Source organism: Chanodichthys erythropterus, chromosome 16 (assembly GCF_024489055.1).
Source record: "Chanodichthys erythropterus isolate Z2021 chromosome 16, ASM2448905v1, whole genome shotgun sequence".
In the NCBI taxonomy this organism is placed as follows: Eukaryota; Metazoa; Chordata; class Actinopteri; order Cypriniformes; family Xenocyprididae; genus Chanodichthys; species Chanodichthys erythropterus.
Genome location: NC_090236.1, coordinates 22,663,630 through 22,682,578, shown reverse-complemented (window position 1 = coordinate 22,682,578; position 18,949 = coordinate 22,663,630). Strand labels below are relative to the sequence as shown.

At 38.0% G+C, this 18,949-nt stretch overlaps 1 protein-coding gene across 10 annotated transcripts in view; it reads left to right on the top strand.

Annotated features, from left to right (window-relative positions):
* Positions 1-18,949, top strand: part of ptprfb (protein tyrosine phosphatase receptor type Fb) — a 233,258-nt gene that overhangs the window by 166,002 nt on the left and 48,307 nt on the right. For 6 of the 10 annotated variants that reach the window (XM_067363329.1, XM_067363330.1, XM_067363338.1 and 3 more), the window contains 5 exons: positions 6,110-6,136; positions 14,499-14,616; positions 16,344-16,922; positions 18,113-18,210; positions 18,729-18,949. The exon at positions 18,729-18,949 is cut by the window's right edge and continues 36 nt beyond it. In XM_067363329.1, the coding sequence (XP_067219430.1) occupies positions 6,110-6,136; positions 14,499-14,616; positions 16,344-16,922; positions 18,113-18,210; positions 18,729-18,949 (1,043 nt within the window). The remainder of the gene's footprint in view (positions 1-6,109; positions 6,137-14,498; positions 14,617-16,343; positions 16,923-18,112; positions 18,211-18,728) is intronic. The other 4 variants (XM_067363337.1, XM_067363335.1, XM_067363336.1 and 1 more) reach the window with 1 other exon arrangement.

The window sequence follows — 18,949 nt, the reverse complement described above, 5'->3', positions numbered from 1 at the left end:
GAATTGTTAGCTGTGAATTAACTTGCGTAGACATGTGTTTTTCTGCACTTTTTCCTGCCCCCCAAACAAGAGTTTCTCATGTACCTGTGTAAGCATTCCCCTTCACCAAGCTAGTGGGATAAAGACTGTAACAAGAGATGTTTATAGGCCACTGTGGGATTTAATGGTTTTTAGTAAATGGGCAGGTGATGGGGGTTTTCTGGTGCATTGAGAAGATTATTTCTCATTTGCATAAGTGCTTACTCAAGTGAAGGAGTGCAAGAGAAATGCAAATGTATCATCTTACACATCAGCGCTCAGTCCACCACCTAGAACTGGCAGGTTTTCTGTCTGCCGTTAATTGATTTCAGCCTGTTTTATCAGGGATGCACAATACTGTATATTAGTACTAAATTGGTTGTCGCTTAATATTATGTTATTTTATATTATTTGTATGATTTAATTGTGCATGTAATCAATAAAATTTTAGTTTTTTAATATATATTTTTTATTTAATTGAAAAATGTTATATACACTTTATATTTTATACTAATTTCATTTTTAAAAACGTAGTAAGTAAAATTGAATAACACTGTTAAATGTAATCTTTAGCAAATCTCACAATGAATATTCATTTTCACTGTGTACATTATAATGTTGTGATGCCTAAATTCACTTTTAAGTATTTAAAATAACTGATTTAAGATTTATTTTTATTTTTAATTCATGTAGACAAAATAGCATAGAATTTTAATATTTGCCATTTATCAGTTATCAGCCATAATATTCCATATCCCAATATGCCAGAATTTTAATATCAGTGCATTTCTAAATTTTATATTCTATAAAATCCCTCACTCAGAGCTTGAAATTGTCTTTGTGACATTCGCCCCTCTGGTTTGTGGTGCTGCTGATTTTTGCCTGTTCAGAGCCTCCAGTCCACAACACCTCCACAAGTCATAACTTGTAAACTTTGTTTAATGTCACAAGGTTAGTGGTTCTAAATGATTTGACAGCATACAAGACACATTTGTTGTGAGTTTTTTCCAACTTTTTTTAATCTAGTCACCATCAGTGACAAAAAAAAAAAACAATAGGTTTTGTTTACAGTATCTGTCAGGTGAACTGCTGTTGACCTCTTTGCTCTCACAACACAAAGACACCTGCGCTTGTCTCTCCCTCTTTGACAAACAAAATTCCCTTCATCCAACATAACATCTGAAGCCATTTACCACGAACTGTGATGGTTTGTCCCACGACATGACTCATTCTGCGTCATTGTCACAGAAAAAAAAAAACAACAACAATAAAACACTTACAAGACTTGCTGAGACGCATTTGTAAATATCAGATTCCTCAGACACAAAGATCCATACAGGCCTGTTTATTTTCACCTAGTGTCTCTAATTTCTCTCAGACATTGAAGAACTATCATAAGACTCCGGTTACGTTTATGTCTACATCTTTCTTCATTCTTTGACTCTTACTCAGCAAAAAAAAAAAAGAGAGAGAATGTGTTGTTGCTTTGCTCTCTGGGATGTAACTGGCCAGGGAGAGCTGTGAAGAAGGGAGAAAACATGTCGGAGAAGTGATGAAAATCCATTGTGTATTGTGTAACACTAATGGTTTGGCAGGGTGGTTGCCGAGTTGCTTTGATAAATGGCCTGTAGTGCTTTTTTGTCTTGACAAAAAGACCCGGATTTCTCAAGACATCCATTTTGTTCTTTTGGGGGTTGCCAGTTGTTCATTTTTAATATGTGCTGTTTTTCTACCACCTTCAGAGACTCTCCGGCTCTAAGAGCATGGGCTTCTGCATGGATGGGCTCCTAAAACATCTCAGAGGAGAGCAGGAGCATGTGTAATGTTTTTCATTTGCTCTTAGTGTGCATTACTGAACCAATCCAAACCATAATGGCTAAGCCACCAATTAACATTAACACTTGTGAGTTGCAAACCGACTAGCTACCTACACAACGCCCACTCTCATTTGGTATGTCATAACATTGTGATTGCAGTTTTTTTTTATTGGATGATTTTATCCAATGTGTCAACATGAAATGACATGTACTGTAATGTAATTATAATGTGATATATTTCTGAATCTGGACTGAAACATGACTGCCATTTTTGAGGAGGCTTTTTGAAGGTCAAGGTCATTTCCAAGTATCCCAACAGTTACATTTCTCTCTCTTTTTTTATTTTTTTATTTTAATTGTTGACAATATTTTTAATATGCGAACTACTGCTGTTAACTTGAACTTATAAAGTCATAATGAAACGTTAGTTATTATTGTGACATACAACTGAGTAAAGCGGTTCTAACTGTTAAAGTTTTTTGGCTGTTGATTAGCATTTACTAATACCCCTCCTAAGCTATTACATTTTGATAAAAGTTTTTGCTCTGATATACCATGCACAATTAGATGTGGAACATAAATCAAAAACTTAAAAGTACTTGCAATTTTGATGTCACAATCTAATCCCAACATTTGTCTCGCTATGTTCAACTTGAGCAACTTGAGAAGCCTCTCTCTCTTCTGTCTCCCCGGCTTCAGCTGAAAAGCTGGGAAACCAGCAAGCACTTGTTTGTCCGTGGGTGGGTTGAATGCATTTTCTTTTCAAGAAGGCCAGACTGGGAACCCACACACCACCCTCAGTCTAAATTTAACTGAGAGTTAATTGATCCATTCCAGTGTGCCGCGAGAGTCGAGCAAGTGGTCGTTAGAGAGGCCTGTCAACCTTTCCATGAAGAATCTCCAATAAATCTGCATGAGAGTCCCCTACATTACAGCTGTCACTCTTCTGCGCTGCATGGTTAGGATCTTGTTTCATCAGTTGTGGTTGTTAGATTGAAGAGAGGAAATTACAGATGTGTCGAGAGATCGGAGCTGTGGGTGGTGTGGCTTTTAGTGGACAAGGACCTGAGCTGGTAGCCACATAGAGGATTTATAAACCATCACCATCTTGCCATTGGGTCTTGGGTGTTCATACCTGCTCCTGGGAGGTTGTAGGTTGGTAGTAGGTGTTCCAGTTGTGTTTGGTGGTGGATCATGTCAGTTTCACTGTCTATGTTGTCTACAATGTCTTCCCATTGGTAGTTGCCACATCCCATCACTGTGCATTTGCATAAAGTACATCTGCATGTTGCCAACGGTTGACGCATCTCAAATCAACTTGCTTTGAAAGTAAATGACTTCCGATCACTTTGTCGCTGCAAATTGCTGTCATGTGAAAGCCTCTTTAAGACTCTGCGAGCATCTGCTTTATGGGTAAAGTAAATGTTTTATACATACAGCACCAATTCTGAGGAAATCACTCTGGCCTCTGTGGCCTCAGTTCCAGATGAATGAAAGAGAGGAGAGCCCTTTATTTTCCATGATTGATATCAGCACCATCTTTGCCTTTCATCTCTTGTTCTCCAACAGGCTCTATCTGACAAACGCAGACTTCCATTACTATTTTAATATCCTGTCTGAAAATTGCCGCATTTGGCTACAGCTGAAGATTCCTATCAGTTCTGACCTGTTTTTTCTGCTCTCTGAAGCATTTTAATAAACCAGGCTAATTTATTCATCTAGCATTCAAAGAGAATGATCCTGAGGAGATAATTTTGGGAAAGCAAAGGCCTGTATGTTTAACAGAGGCTAAAGTGCCACGCCGAAAACAACAACCCATTAAGAAAGCAGATACGTGGAAAAAATGTCTCATTAACTTGAGCTTAAAGTTAAAGTTGTTTGTGTTTATTTAAGCGTACGTTTCTTGTGTCTGTGCTGCGGTGGGGTTTAGTTATAATGTATAGCAGACCAAAGGAACTGTGGCAGCTTTTCCATCCCCTTTAGATGCCATTGTGTATGTGCTAATGTAGCCCCTCCAGTTCGCGCCGCCCACTGAAAGTGGTACGTAAACCCGGCAAGTTCACATAGGAGGTGGGCACTCTAACAAGGAGGCTAAAGACCACAGTCTCTTGCGTCAGTCGCTAGAGTTCCTCTTGAGATCAGGGGAGAGAGTTTTACATGCACAGCTGTTACTGACCTACGTCCGTTACACCCCCCAAACCTCAGTCCCATCTGGGTCACGGCACCAATATAGCCCCTTCAGTTTCCACCACCTGCTCCAATCAGGACTCGAACCCGGGCCTGTCTGCATAGGAGGTGGGCGCTCTAACAAGAAGGCTAAAGACCGCAGTCTCTAGCGTCAGTCGCTAGAGCGCCTCTTGAGATCAGGGGAGTGAGGTTTACATGCACAGCTCTTACCGGCCTACGTCTGTTACACCAAGTGCACTTTGGTACTGTATCTACGCTGCAGCACTGTGCACGATTAATAGAACATTTAAAGTCAGTGGTTTAGGAGGAGTCCATTGAGTAGGAAGTGAATGCAGTTAAACCGCAATGACTCAGTGATTGAAGTACAACTCTTAAGTGCAGACCTGAAGGGTTAGAAGCGCTCTCTGGCCCATTATAACTGATCAATGTTTCAGCCTCCACGCTTTCTACTCAACTTATCAGCATGACTTCAACTCCTCACCAAGAAAGGTAATGACGGGCGGTTGGGCCTGTAGGCAGTCATGCCCTGGGTAAAGTCATTTTTACTGGACTTTTAGGAAGGCATGCCCTGGGCAAAGCCAGTGGATTCTCGTGTGCTGTCAGGTGCTTTTAAAATCGTCCATGAGACTCCCAGCTCTGAGCAGCCGCCGGGCTAACAAGACCCCACATATGCGAGGTGCTACCCTATAGGATTGGCTGTGTGAGGTCTGTGTTAGGGAAAAAGACTGAAACATTGGCCTCCGTCTAGTCTGCTAATGGTACTGTTATGCAATATATATATACACAGATCTAGATCAGCTCCATCATGAGAAGCAATTGTACGATATGGATGAATGTTTGCAGACTGATCTAATATAGAAAATTACAGTGTGGGGGTCTGCACACTGATATTGTGACGTGCTTCACTGCACTTTGCAGATTCTTGGCTAGAAAGGAGCCATTTCCTTTTTCTTCCCGAAGAGGAATATCAACTCCGGTTGAGTTGGCTTCTCGGTCCAGGAAAGATTTGATGCTCGTGTGTTCGCCTTTTGTTGAAGGTTCAGTAAGAGAAAGCAATGGTTGTGGGTGCTCAGTGTCAGTAAAGTTTGATGTCACCTAGCTGGCAATGTGATAGAGGTAATGGGATTTCATGCTCAACACCACCAGAAGATTCGCACCAAGAAACAGCCTTTCAATCCTGATGGGATTCACAGTCAAAAGTTTATATATATGTCTTGTGTTTAAATTAAAAACTTTTTTAGAAATCACTAAAACTGTAAAACGTCACTATTTGTCTGAATACATCAATCCTGTAGTACCAGTATCTGCCAGCAGGGGACAAAAATGTGTGTAAATGTAAAATGTTTTTTTGTTTTGTTTTGTTTTTTTTGTGCAACACAAATGTGTCAGCGAAATAAGATTAGTGATGTACAACATTCAAATTTTCTAAATAAATGAAAAACATTAACAATTTAAATCATTTCTTTGAAATGCTAGGTAAAATGTAAAAATAGAGGAAATGAGCTGGACAATTAAATAAACAGTATCAACTGATACTGTAATATCAGCCGATAACCAATATGGTACTGATATTTTGTGCATCCTTAACAAAAATTTTGAAAAAATTGCTTTAATTATACACATGTAACAAGGCAGTGCATCTGTGATAAATGTTTTGGATTGTACAATATTTCTGTGTGTCTTTTGGAGGTCAATTTTCAGGTTTATAATGAATGCAGCTCAGGTAAGTGTCTGTGAATTGCAATATTTGCAACCATGCTGAGACTAAAACGTTCTTGCACCAGGTGTAAGTGGTGCAATAGTTGTCATTTCTTTCTCCCACAGAGCGACGGAATGAAGCACCTTGCCTTTCTTAACAGTATACCACTGCTCCTTTTACCTGACATTATGTGGCACTGTGTCAAATGTGAAATATTGTCATCTCTCCTCCTCCACCCTTCTCCTCTGTCTCTGTAGCATGTCACTGTTAACGCTATGTGTTCATCTGTAGATGAGAGAAAAAAAAGGTAGCGATGCTTTTTTTTCTCCCCAGTAGTGCCATCTCTGATTCATTTTCCCCCTCTCATCTGTCATATGTTTTCCATCAGTGGAAAATTGAAGAGTCCACGGAATATGTGAGTAACTCAAGTGTGAGCAGGTGGTTTGCGGCATTGGGCCTGCGGGGATGCTCTGCGTTTGTGTTCATCTATCGCTTTTTCCTCTCTCGCTTGGCTTTTCTTCATTTGAAACTAACATTTCTCTTTGTAAAGAGGGATTAACAGTTTGAGTGAACTCCTTCTGTGTGCTTGATATGAATTTGGACCAAGCAGCTTGTAGAAAAGGGGGGGAATGGGGGAAAATACACAATCAGCAACATTTAGCATCTTTTGAGCATTGTTGCAAACATATTCCTAACTCTGTACTCGTTCACTCGCACACACACACAGAAAAGACCAGAATAAATTGCAGCATTTTCGGCATTATACTGAAGGTCTCCCACTAATGCACTGTATTTACTAATGGTAATGATGCCGCATGCTCAAAAGGTCTGGCCCCTGAGAGCATATTTCACTGACAGTGTAATGACTGCGCTAATGACTTTTAGCATAGTAAGTACCCGTTATTCACTCACACACACACACACACACACACAATCACATGTGTGTGTATGTCACTGGAAGAGACCATCACTACTGGAGCACTCTTGTTGAATATTCCATGAAGAGCTGGCAAGTTTAACATTTCCTGAATAATAAACCCTCACTCGTACTGAGATGAGAAATACTGTACATGTATAGACAAGGACACTTGACTAGAGAGATAAAAGAGATGGTTTAAACTGAGACTTACTGATTTAAGTAGTTTTATGAATGAAAGCTTTGTCTAACTTGTGGTTATAATAATCACAAGAACATTTTTCTGGCAAAATAACACCTAACTTTAGTCATTGGTCTATATGTAGGCTGTTTATTGGAAAATAAACCCAGACAGAATTTATTTTATTCAGCAAACTATACATTATCCCACTTATTACATTGTTACTCACCCAATAAATAAATTTTCATAACAGTTATGAGTTTAGATATGACGAATGCATCACTTTGTATTGTTTTTGCTGCTTCTTTTAAATGGGAAGCATGGAAAGGGATATTAATGGAGAAGTTACTATCTGCTTGGCTCCTTTGTGAATGGGTTGGGAAAGGAAGGCATTGAATGATGTTACCTGCTTTCAGCAGAGGGACCGGTTCAGGGTTATGTGTGCTGTGAGTGTTGAAAACCAGTGAAGCCTGGCTGGAGAGCTAAAGCTGCAGACAACAGTCGGCTTTCAACACTACAGCTCTTTGTGAATGTAGGTATGTGTTGTCTGTGAGCATGCCTTTTTGTGTGTGTCTGTGTGTGTGTTTCGTTGTTCCAGAGTTTCCTCAAAAGATTCTTATAGTTGCGTGACAGCCCACTACAGTTCGGGGCCTGGCTTGCGTTACGCTAGTAAATCCTCTTACTGCCTAGATTTGGAGCATTAAAAAAGAGCAGAAGAATTGGGCGCACTTCAGTTACCAGTGTCGTTTTCCTCCCAGTGAAGCCTGACCCCATTTCTCAGTCCACCCATCTCTGTGCCAGCAGACTGGCTGCCGTCTCTCTGGAGCCCTGCTGTTAGCGACCGCACCTGCTCTGCTGCCACTGCGTGCTGCCACCTGCCTGGAAAGCATTCAGCATGAGCCAATCGCTTGTTCACGCCAAATTGCTTTCCTATCCCTCTCCCATGATTCAGGGCTATCTGGCAGTCTGTCAGCGAACTGGATTTCTGGAATCTGGGATTCATGCGTTAATTCAAGGATTCACACCTGACCTGGTGACCTTTAGCTGTCACAGTTAGGTGTGCGTGTATTTGAGTACAAATCGAGGTCACCCACCAAATTTATCATCTCTCCGATGTTGGATGTAGTTATGTGTTAACCTGCCCTTGCAAAAATTGACTAGATGAATGGGTCAGAGCATCTCCAAAACTGCACCTCTTGTGGGGTGTTCATGGTCTGCAGTGGTCAGTATCTATCAAAGGTGGTCCAAGAAAGGAAGGATGCATGTGAGGAGCGAAGGCTGGCCTGTGTGGTCCGATCCAACAGACGAGCTACTGTAGCTGAAATTGCTCAAGAAGTTAATGCTGGTTCTGATAGAAAGGTGTCAGAATACACAGTGCATTGCAGTTTGTTGCGTATGGAGCTGCAAAGCTGCAGACCAGTCAGTGTGCTCATGCTGACACATGTCCACCCCTGAAAGCGCCAACAGTGGGCATGTGAGCATCAGAACTAAACAATGGAGCAATGGAAGAAGGTGGCCTGGTCTGATGAATCATGTTTTCTTTTACATCACGTGGATGGCTGGGTGCGTTGCATCACTTACTTGGGCAACGCATGGCACTGGGATGCTCTATGGAAAGAAGGCAAGCCGACGGAGGCAGTGTGATGCTTTGGGCAATGTTCTGCTGGGAAACCTTGGGTCCTGCCATACATTTGGATGTTACTTTGACACGTACCACCTACCTAAGCATACAGCAGGATAATACGCCCTGCCACAAAGAAAAAAATGGTTGCACAACAATGAGTTTGAAGTGTTGATTTGGCCTCTAAATTCCCCAGATCTCAATCCAATCGAGCATCTGTGGGATGTGCTGAACAAACAAGTCCAATCCATGGAGGCCCAACCTCGCAACTTACAGGACTTAAAGGATCTGCTGCTAACATCTTGGTCCCAGATACCACAGCACACCTTCAGGGTTCTAGAGGAGTCCATGCCTTGATGGGTCAGGGCTGTTTTGGCAGCAAAAGAGGGACCAACACAATATTAGGAAGGTGGTCATAATGTTATACCTGACCTTTACCCTATATATATATATATATATATATATAGAAATGTTTATTGAGCAGCATATGAGAATGATTACTGAAGGATTATGTGACACTAAAGACTGGAGAGATGATGCTGAAAATGTAGCTTTGCCATCACAGGAATAAAATACATTTTAAAACATATTCACATAGAAAACTGTTATTTTAAATTGGAATAATATTTGACAATATTACTGTAATTTTGATCCGATAAATGCAACCTTGAGCATAAAATAAATTAATATGATGGAGGTACAAGATGTAATTGGCAGAATAAAATAAGAGAGTACATAGAAATAATGAGTTGGAAAATAAAATGCAAAAAAATAATAGAACAATAGAAATAATAGGATAATAGAAGTAAAATAAATATATATATCAAAACATGGGAGAGAATTAAGCCTTTGAGATACTTTTTAAAAGTGCTAATTGAATAATCTACTTGTAAGTTGTCAGGTTGTCACTTGCACATCTTGGGATCACAGTGACAAAACACTTCACTTTTTTCAGACGTGTTTTAGGCACAACCATCAAAGTAGGTTTCAATGAATCAATCCTACAAGATGCTAATACAACTCTCATAACTTTCTCTTTTTTTACAGTATTTGAAGGAGGTGCCATAAATAATTGATTGCAGTATTACATTAGTAATCATGGCATTTTTGTCGAAAAATGGCACTCATCCAATCGGTCATAGTTATTGTAATATAATGATTGGGGAAAAAATAAAAATAAAATAACATGCTTAATAATTCTCAAACACATTCATTGCTTCATGGTTCTTTTCTGTATATGGCTTCATAAGTATATTGTCATCTCAGCTAGAATTAGCTTGAACTGAAATGCAACACTGCACTTTTCTCACACAGCTGCAAAGTTTTTGTGACTTTCCTAGCACTCTTCAGTGGGAACACAAATAAATGGATCTATTCTGTGCTATGCAGTTGTTTCAGGCCCACTTCTACATTTACACTGCACTGTTCAGTGGATAATTGGTCTGCACTTTGTAATCGGTAGCACAGTTTTGTAACACTTTTGGACTGAATATCTCTCACATTCTAATAATATGACCATGTGAGAAACAAATAAAACAGATGGACAGTAGTTTCATTACTATATTGAAGTAAATTTAACTTTAATAAAGTCTAGCTAACTCTAGGCTTGAATAGATGTACACTATTACATACTGTACGCATTGTCATCAAGATAAACAACTGTCTTACTGTCACACCCATGTCTAAGAAAAACACCTAAAATCTGTATAATGAAACCTGTCTTAACTCTTAAAGACACTTCATTCAAGCCATTTTTAGATCCTCTCTTTTCATCAAAGGTGAGAATCTCTATTAATTTCTTTCACCTCAGGCTCTATTCAGAGATATCACCAACACATAATGGAACTGTGCTGCTCTTTTCACTGATGACATTGATTATCGCTTGACAGCAGAGAGACATGCTGGTGTCAGCGAGTGACATCTGTGCACCTCTGTGTTATTTATTCTAGCAATCAGCCATTTTGAAGGTTAGCGTCAGCTGCTAGCTCACTAATGAAGTGTGACTGTGCTCAGTGTAAAGAGGAAACACACACCTATTAAGACGGCTTGCCATTAATCTCACCTTGTTTCATTAGAAGGAGAACCTCAAGAGAATCAGATTTAGCTTGAACTTAAATAAGTTATTAACTATTGTTTGGATGACAAAAACATTTGGCTGATGCTGATAATTATTTTTATATGTATATTTTAAACAGACAAATTTTAGTAATTAAATTTAACTTTCTAAATGTGTATATTTTGAAAATATAGTCATTATATATAAGAAAAACTATATACATTAAATAATATAAATAACAGACTATATTTACACTTCCTTTCAAAAGTTTGGGGTTGTTAAGATTTTGTTTTTGAAAAATCTCTTATGCTGACTAAGGCTGCATTTATTGGATCAAAAATACAACAGTTATATTGTGAAATATTATAACAATTTAACATAAATGTTTTCTATGTGAATATGTAATTCATTCCTGTGATAACAAAGTTGAATTTTCAGCAGCCATTATGCTCATTTTCAGTGTCACGTGATCATGCAGAAATTATTCTTATATACATTTAGAAAAAAATATATATTTTTTCTATTTAAATATATTTTATTATTAAAACTGTTTTATATAATATGCCCTAATATAATCTGCTTCCACTGTCAACCTAATCAAACTGATCATTAAAAGAACATCAACTTATAACATCAAATGAAAACTTTACTAATATTTTCTGATACAGATAATGTCTTGATCATGCACTTAATATAATGAAAGGTTCACTACAAACTGTTCTTTTTATAGATCCCTGTAGAGCAGTGGTCTCAAACTGCCAGCCCGCAGGCCATTTACGGCCTGCCCTCCCCCTCTACCCGGCCCGCAACTGATCTCAAAAATAAAACACAATCCGGCCCGCTAAATTATTATAATTATTATTCTCTAGTTGCTACCTGTCTGATATGCAAAGAAAAAGTCACCGTTCTAAGGGGCATTCACATATCGCGTCACATAAGCAGCCGCTCCGCATTCTCCTTCCCAATGAGCTTTCGCTCCGCATTCTCCTTTCCAATGCGCTTTCGCTCCAGTGGCGTCTGTCGTTGCTATGCAACCATGAGCCGCGCTCTCAACCGCGTCGCTTCAATTAATTGTAATTTGTAATTTTTTTATTCCATGCACATTGTTGGATGTGAGAAGTTGCACCAGACTATTGCAATTAATAGTATTATATTAGCATATTAATAGTATTATATTAGTAATAGTATTATATAATTATATTACACTCTGTAACAATGAGAGACACTGCTGTTTACATTTAGTATGGTAAATAAAATATTTATAGTATACATATAAAATATTTTAGTAGGCCTAATGAAATTTAAAGTAAATGAGAAATAATGCAAAGGAAAGTAATTTTTTCTGAAATGTTGCACTTTCTTGCGCTTGAATGTTAATATGGCCCTCCTATGAGGTGCCAATCACAGAAACGGCCCCCCACCAATTTGAGTTTGAGACCCCTGCTATAGAGGTAAATGTAGTGAATGTGCGCTAGTGTACTACTCACAGAACTTATACAAAAATAAGTTGACTATTAAAAAGAACAGCTGAACATCAGTTCACAAATAAAATATATTTTTTAAATTGCTACTGCCTTTAGTTATTATTTGGGAATAAATGTAAAAATGCTTAAAAACACTAACTTGGTGAGATTTATACTTGGTTTTAATAAATAGAACGTTAATTACATAATTAAAAAATGCAAAATAGAATTGTATATGGTTTTGATGTAAATTTAACCAGGAAAATGTGACAACATTGAGAGTGAATTTACATTTAAAAAAATAAAAAATATAAAAAAAAATTAAAAGACTCATTTCAGAATGCCGCTGCCTCCTACTTAGTTAAACTTCTGTTCTCTGGTAGTGCGAGCTGTTCCCTTTGCTCAAAAAAATTATAAAAGTGCACTATTTATGATAGAGAAAATGAGAGACGAAAATGCAATTGCTTTGCCTATAAAAAGTAATTTTGTGTGATGAAAGTAATGAATAAATGCTAAAACTCAAAAGGTCATTTAAATGTATCCAATCATTTACTTTTCATCCTGTGTTCCACCTCTTTAGGGCTTCTGTGGGATAGAAAACCAAACCAATCCTTAGTTTAAAAAAAAAAAAGAAAATTGTGAAATGTGGGCACATATTGGTATAAGTACTAATATAATTAAAACCTTAATTATAGAAAATACTCAGTCAAGTCATGCTAAGAAGGCTAATGAGAAGCTTTTAAAATGCCGTTTTCATGAACTCAATTTACCAGACGATTTGTGACCATGTGTAATATAGGAGTCGTGTGTGTGTGTGTGAGGGCGCGCGCTCGCTCGTGTTTGCGCGTGTGCATGAGGCGGGTAAACATTTGCTGTGTTATGACCTTGGTTTATTTCCATGTGTACATTTAAGTGTAGTTGAACCTGTACTCTTTAATTATTGTGCGAGTTTGGTTTCTTTCTGTGTGTGTGTGTGTGTGTGTGTGTGTGTGTGTGTGTGTGTGTGTGTGTGTGTGTGTGTGTGTGTGTGTGTGTGTGTGTGTGTGTGTGTGTGTGTGTGTGTGTGTGTGTGTGTGTGTGTGTGTGTGTGTGTGTGTGTGTGTGTGTGTGTGTGTGTGTGTGAGAGAGAGGATTTTCAGCACATCTTTTGCAGGTAACCCTGCAAGTACACTAAGAAGAGATTACTTGAGTAACTGTAAGCATTACAGACATTATTCCTCATAAGGCATTTCTTCAGTAAAATTACTTTTCTGTTCACATAGCTAATTCATGTTTAAAGAGGATGAATAGCAGCGGATTAATGATGCACAGTTTCAGGGGCCACTTACATGACACCGTTTTCAATTAAAAACAGAACACTTTTTATGCGTTTTGGCTAATAATTTACACAACAAGAGAGTTTTGGTGCCCTGAAAATGCAAACTTTTGAAAACAGTTCAAAGTTTTTGAAAGCGATACTGTTATTGTCTCTATGTAAACTACAAAAACGTGAATTTGTGAAAACGGTGACGTCATGCATATGCGTATTACATGTTCAGTCTGTAGGCATTTAGTGTTTCTTTACAAAGTGACATCGCCAACTACTGGCCCGGCATGCAAAATACAGCATTTTTAGTAGTTTACGCGAATCCATGAATGGAAATCTTTTTGACGGCAGTGCCATCTGTACTTAAAAAAAAAAAAAAAAAAAAATTCAAATGAAAAACTTTTCCATATTTAGTATATCGTTGTTGCGTAAACATACGTTGAAATAATTGAACTCTGATGCGTTTTATTGGTTTGTTACTTGTCTGGACTGCTTTGCGAGAACTACAGTATGTGATTGATTGCGAAAAGCCACATTGTATGGATGCTGAATCAGTACTGGAGGTGTATTGCTATAAACTATATTTGGGGAAAAAGTGAAAATATTGTGTTTTAACCCTAATCCAGCCTTTGTGTGTGTGTGTGCGCGCATGTGTTCCTACAGTTGCTTGCGTGTGCTGAGTTTGACTTTCTCTGTTTCTTCCTTTGGTTTGTGAGTTTGTTCAGTTGCTCACACAGGTTTTCTGTTGATGTCAACCAGATGTGTCTAAGTTCTAGTTGTGTACACCAGTTGAGCTAATTTGTGAACTAATTTGGCTTATTTTTCGAGGAACCTCGAAAACCCTATTTAAAAAAAAAAGGAGGGGGGGGGTCATTCAAATAACTGCCAAATTCCAGACAGTTGAAAAAAATATGTACTCATAAAACATTTAGTTACTGGTGTAAAACAATAAGATTGACACCCATGGTTGAGCTGCTTTGGTTCTTCTTTTTATGGCTTGGAAGAGCTTTTTATAGAAAAAAGCTTTTCAAAGCCTTTCGGAGTTATTGTTTGAATGTGCAGTATGATATTAAAAAAAATGTTTTTATAAAGGGTTTGTAAATGGTTAATCATTGGGGTGTGTGTGGTTTATTGGAGGGTTTGTGATCAGTGTCTGCCAGTGGGGATGGCATAAGGGCGTCTCTAGATAAAGCAGTCTTGGCATCTTAGGCATCATGCTGTTTCCATTTAACAGGAGGCTGTGATCACCGGACTTCTCTCCGAGACCTCTTACTCTGTTACCGTGGCAGCGTACACAACCAAGGGTGATGGGGCGCGCAGCAAAGCCAAAGTCATCACCACCACCGGAGCAGGTAGAAACTCACACTCTACACTTGACTCGCTTCACGCTCAAATTCCACCTTGTTTACTTTCCTAATGCATGCTTCTGGTCTTATTCTGCATGATTTATTGGTGCACATTGTTCTAGAGAAGAAAAATTCTAAATATTATAACTTGCTTCACTTCTGGTACATCTTTTCTTCTCTACTGATGTCACCAGATGCTATATTCCACTGAATGTCCTCTTTTACTTGGAAATATATCACATTACAGAAGTAAAATTCGGTTTCATATTGACTTTAAATCCTGAATGTGTCTATGGAGGTTTTCAGTGACAATTCATTGTAGAATGTCTGGTGACATTTAATCAAAATCAGCTTTTGCAAGGCATTTCTTCACTCAAGGATAAAGTAGCTGAAAAGGTCTCAATTTTATACTATTATTATTAAATATTAAAAATGTTACAGAATTATGGTCAATATGAAAAGACATTTGCAGGTGCACAAGAAACATTTCTATTATCAATGTTGAAAACCGTTTTATTGCTTAATATTTTAGTGGATGATAGGGGCGTAATGGTACACACACATGATGGTTCAGTATATACCTCAGTAGTTAAAAGTTGCTACATAAAATTGCTTCTTTTTAAGAAACAGATGTTTATTGAACAAATTGTGTCTCTCTCTTTAAATAAATTCAATTATAATTAACATGTTTTTAAGGATAACAGCTAATGTTGTAAACTATATATAGGAAGCCCTTTCTTAAACATTACTATAATATTAAATGTTTCAATTAACAACAGAGCCCAAACTATTACATTGCTATTTATTTTTAGATATAATAATCAACACTCAAATAAAAAACATGTAAACTGAACATAAGACAATTTTTGCATTCACTTCTAATTCTATTTATAAAGTATTTATCAATTATTTTTCTACTCCAAATCATTTACACAGTTAATGCCCTAACTTGTTTTCATGACAAATTTATTTATACATATATTAAATAATGAAAGCATTTCTAACAGGCAACATAAATATAATGAATATATAAGCTAATATTGTGCATATATTTAGTGAAATGCTCCCCTCTAGAGTTCATTTCTCTAGTGAACTAACATGGTGTGGACACTAAATGACTTGCCTGAGGTAAATGTTATGCTATGTGAGATATTATTCTCAGGCTGTGTTATTGATGTCTTTCTGCGGTTGAAACACCGATTGAGAGATTACACGTAAACATATCTATGCATAGATCTTCTGTAATTCTTCTTCTGGGCTTTTTCCTGTTGTGGCGGTTAGCAAACAGTGTTGCATTACCGTGCACACCCCCTTATGGATTGGAGTGTGAATCGCCTGTGACTGACTGTATTCGTCTTCTGACTGTATGCACCGAACTGTGACGTCCGTATAGTTACTGTTCAGGACGAATACATGTAACGTTACACCCCTAGTGGATAACCATGAGAGAGAGTTCTTTAAATTTAATTTGAAATAAAAATCTTTTGTAACATTACAAATGTCTTCAGTATGATTTTTGATCAATTTAATGTATCTTTGAGGTATAAAATTAATTTCTTTTAAAAAAAAATATTTAATTTTCCTTTGACTAAGTAATTCTGCTATGCCAGAATAAGAGGATGGTTTTAGACATTTTCAAAGTTCAGGAGGACTTTGTCTGTAATCTAAAAAAGTCTATGCACAATAACCCTCTTTTCAGCAATGCTTCACATATTCTCACTTTGCCCCTGCAGTGCCTGGTAAACCCACGATGATCATCAGCACCACCATCGGCAACACGGCTCTCATCCAGTGGCAGCCTCCTAAGGACATGGTGGGTGAGCTGATTGGCTACAGACTGCGGTACAAGCGTCTGGAAGAAGAGAACTATGAAGTCCGTGAGTTTGCGCGCACTGACGACCACCACACCGCCACAGACTTGCACAAGGGTGCAACCTATAGCTTCCACCTGAGCGCCAGGAACCGGGCAGGAGCTGGAGAGGAGTACATAAAAGAGATCAGCACTCCGGAGGATGTGCCCAGCGGGTTTCCCCACAACCTGCGTGTTGTGGGCCTGACCACCTCCACCACTAGCCTGGCCTGGAACCCACCGGCCCTGTCTGAGCGCAACGGACGCATCACCCAATACCTAGTGGTGTACCGTGACATCAACAGCAAACAGAACAGCACAAACCGTACCGCCGAAACCCAGATGACCATTCAGGGGCTTCGGCCAGACACCACCTATGATATCCGTGTGCAAGCCTTCACCAGCAAGGGAGGGGGTCCCATAAGCCCTAGTATCCAGAGCAGAACCATGTCTACATCACCTGGTTTGTGTTTAAACTCCGTGGCTTACGTTAAATCGCTTAAACAGATACAGAAATCCTTTTATCCCTCTGTGTAGTGTGTGGTGTAATTTATCACTGTGTCAGGCCCCAGATAATTACAATGCACTGTAATATAATTATAATGCACCTTATACACTATATTTAATGATACAGGTGCACATACTACACACCCCTATTTAGGTTCCAAGAAAAATTGTGTCCGGAAAACAGCATCTTAACATGGTCATTTCTGTCTTAACACATCTGAACTTAAGATGAAATCTTTGTCCACTAGTTACAGAGAAATCACAAGATAACCAGTGAATTGTTTTTGCTGCAATAACACACACTTGAAACAACATAGCCATTTTGTCATGCTAAGACCATAATAAATGTGCAGTGTTATGAAAATATTCAATTATCTTCACTTTGGGTGGTCCGTATCAAGGCAAGTGGAGAAGTCCTCCCTTTGTATTTTACTTTATGCAAACTGAAATCTGTCTTATGTTTAGCGGAGTCATTGTTGATATTGTTAACTAAAACTATTTAAAATGGTTTTCGATAATTGAAGAATACAGCTTAAATAAAATTAAACATAAATATTATATTTAAAAAAAAAAAAAAAACATGTTTAAACATTTTTTAAAAAAATCCTTGGCAAATACCTGAAAGAAGTTGAAGTATAAAAACTGAAATAAAATTTTATTAAAGCTGTATGGAAATATTAAAAGTTACTAAAACATGAACTAAAAATTTAAAATATGAAAACAAAAGCTAATTCAAAATATTAATAAATAATATAAAAGTCTTTAAATAATACTAAAATAACATAGAATAGCATCTCAGTTATTAGGAGTTTTAAGTTTCCTGTAGTTGGGAAAAGTATAGCTAGAGTCACAATTTCTTTATATTGTTCTCAACAAATATGCTGATTTTATAGTTTACAGAAAAGCTTTTACAGGAAATATTCAGACGGGCTTTATTTCCTTCTTTATTAAAAAATGCATGCAAGATACTGTAAGTACTTTATTGCAGTGTCAGTAATTTCACACAACAAGAGAGGACAGTAAACAGTCCTTTGTAACCCATTTCAGAAGCTTTTGTTTTGTTTAAAATGTTACCTTATACATAATTCAAACCCTGAGCAAAGCTCTGCATATGTGCTTACAAAATCCCTGTTTTCTGTCCAATAGCATTTGCCACAAGTTTTGGTGTCAAAGCTGTGATGAAAACCTCTGTCCTTCTCACCTGGGAGGTGCCAGAAAATTATAAATCCCAAGTGCCTTTTAAGGTAAGACCCCATTGACTTACAAAACATTTCTCATATTAAAAGATATAATTCACAAAAATGTATGTTTATGGCTGTTTTCATACTGTTTTTTGTAATCTAGCCCTTGGGGTCTGCTGTATAATGGTCTAATGTTGCAACAGATGTAAATGTAATCTTACCTATTAGTTTAAGTGCTGAATCTGTAAATTCACATGTGGTTTTGTAAAACTGCAAATCACGCTGTTGGTCAGTAAGCTTAAATGCTTTGAAAAGTCTGTCAGAACAGTCTCTGGCCTACAGTGGACTTGACAGACAGTCTGTGTGGCGTCTCTGCATGCCAGCCACCGGTATAAAACCATAACAGTAATATCCTGATGGGCCAAGCCCAAAAAACAGCACACTGTTTCCATCGCTAGAAGTGACTGCATGGGGATAAAGTCTGTTTATGCAATCAAGTTCTTTGTTTAAATAAAACTGAATGAAAAATTAGATTTAGTGAGCCGTGCAACTGAATGAAATTGAACCTCTCCCTCCTGTAGATCCTTTATAACCAGCAGAGTGTGGAAGTCCAAGGCAACCTCAAGAGGAAGCTGATCACGCGACTGCAGCCAGACACTGATTACTCCTTTGTGCTGATGAGCAGAGGGAACAGTGCTGGTGGTCTGCAGCAACAGGTTTCAATTCGTACTGCACCCGACCTGTTCAAAAGTAAACCCGTCCTGTACACAGCAGACCAGACCAATAATGGTAAACTCACCAT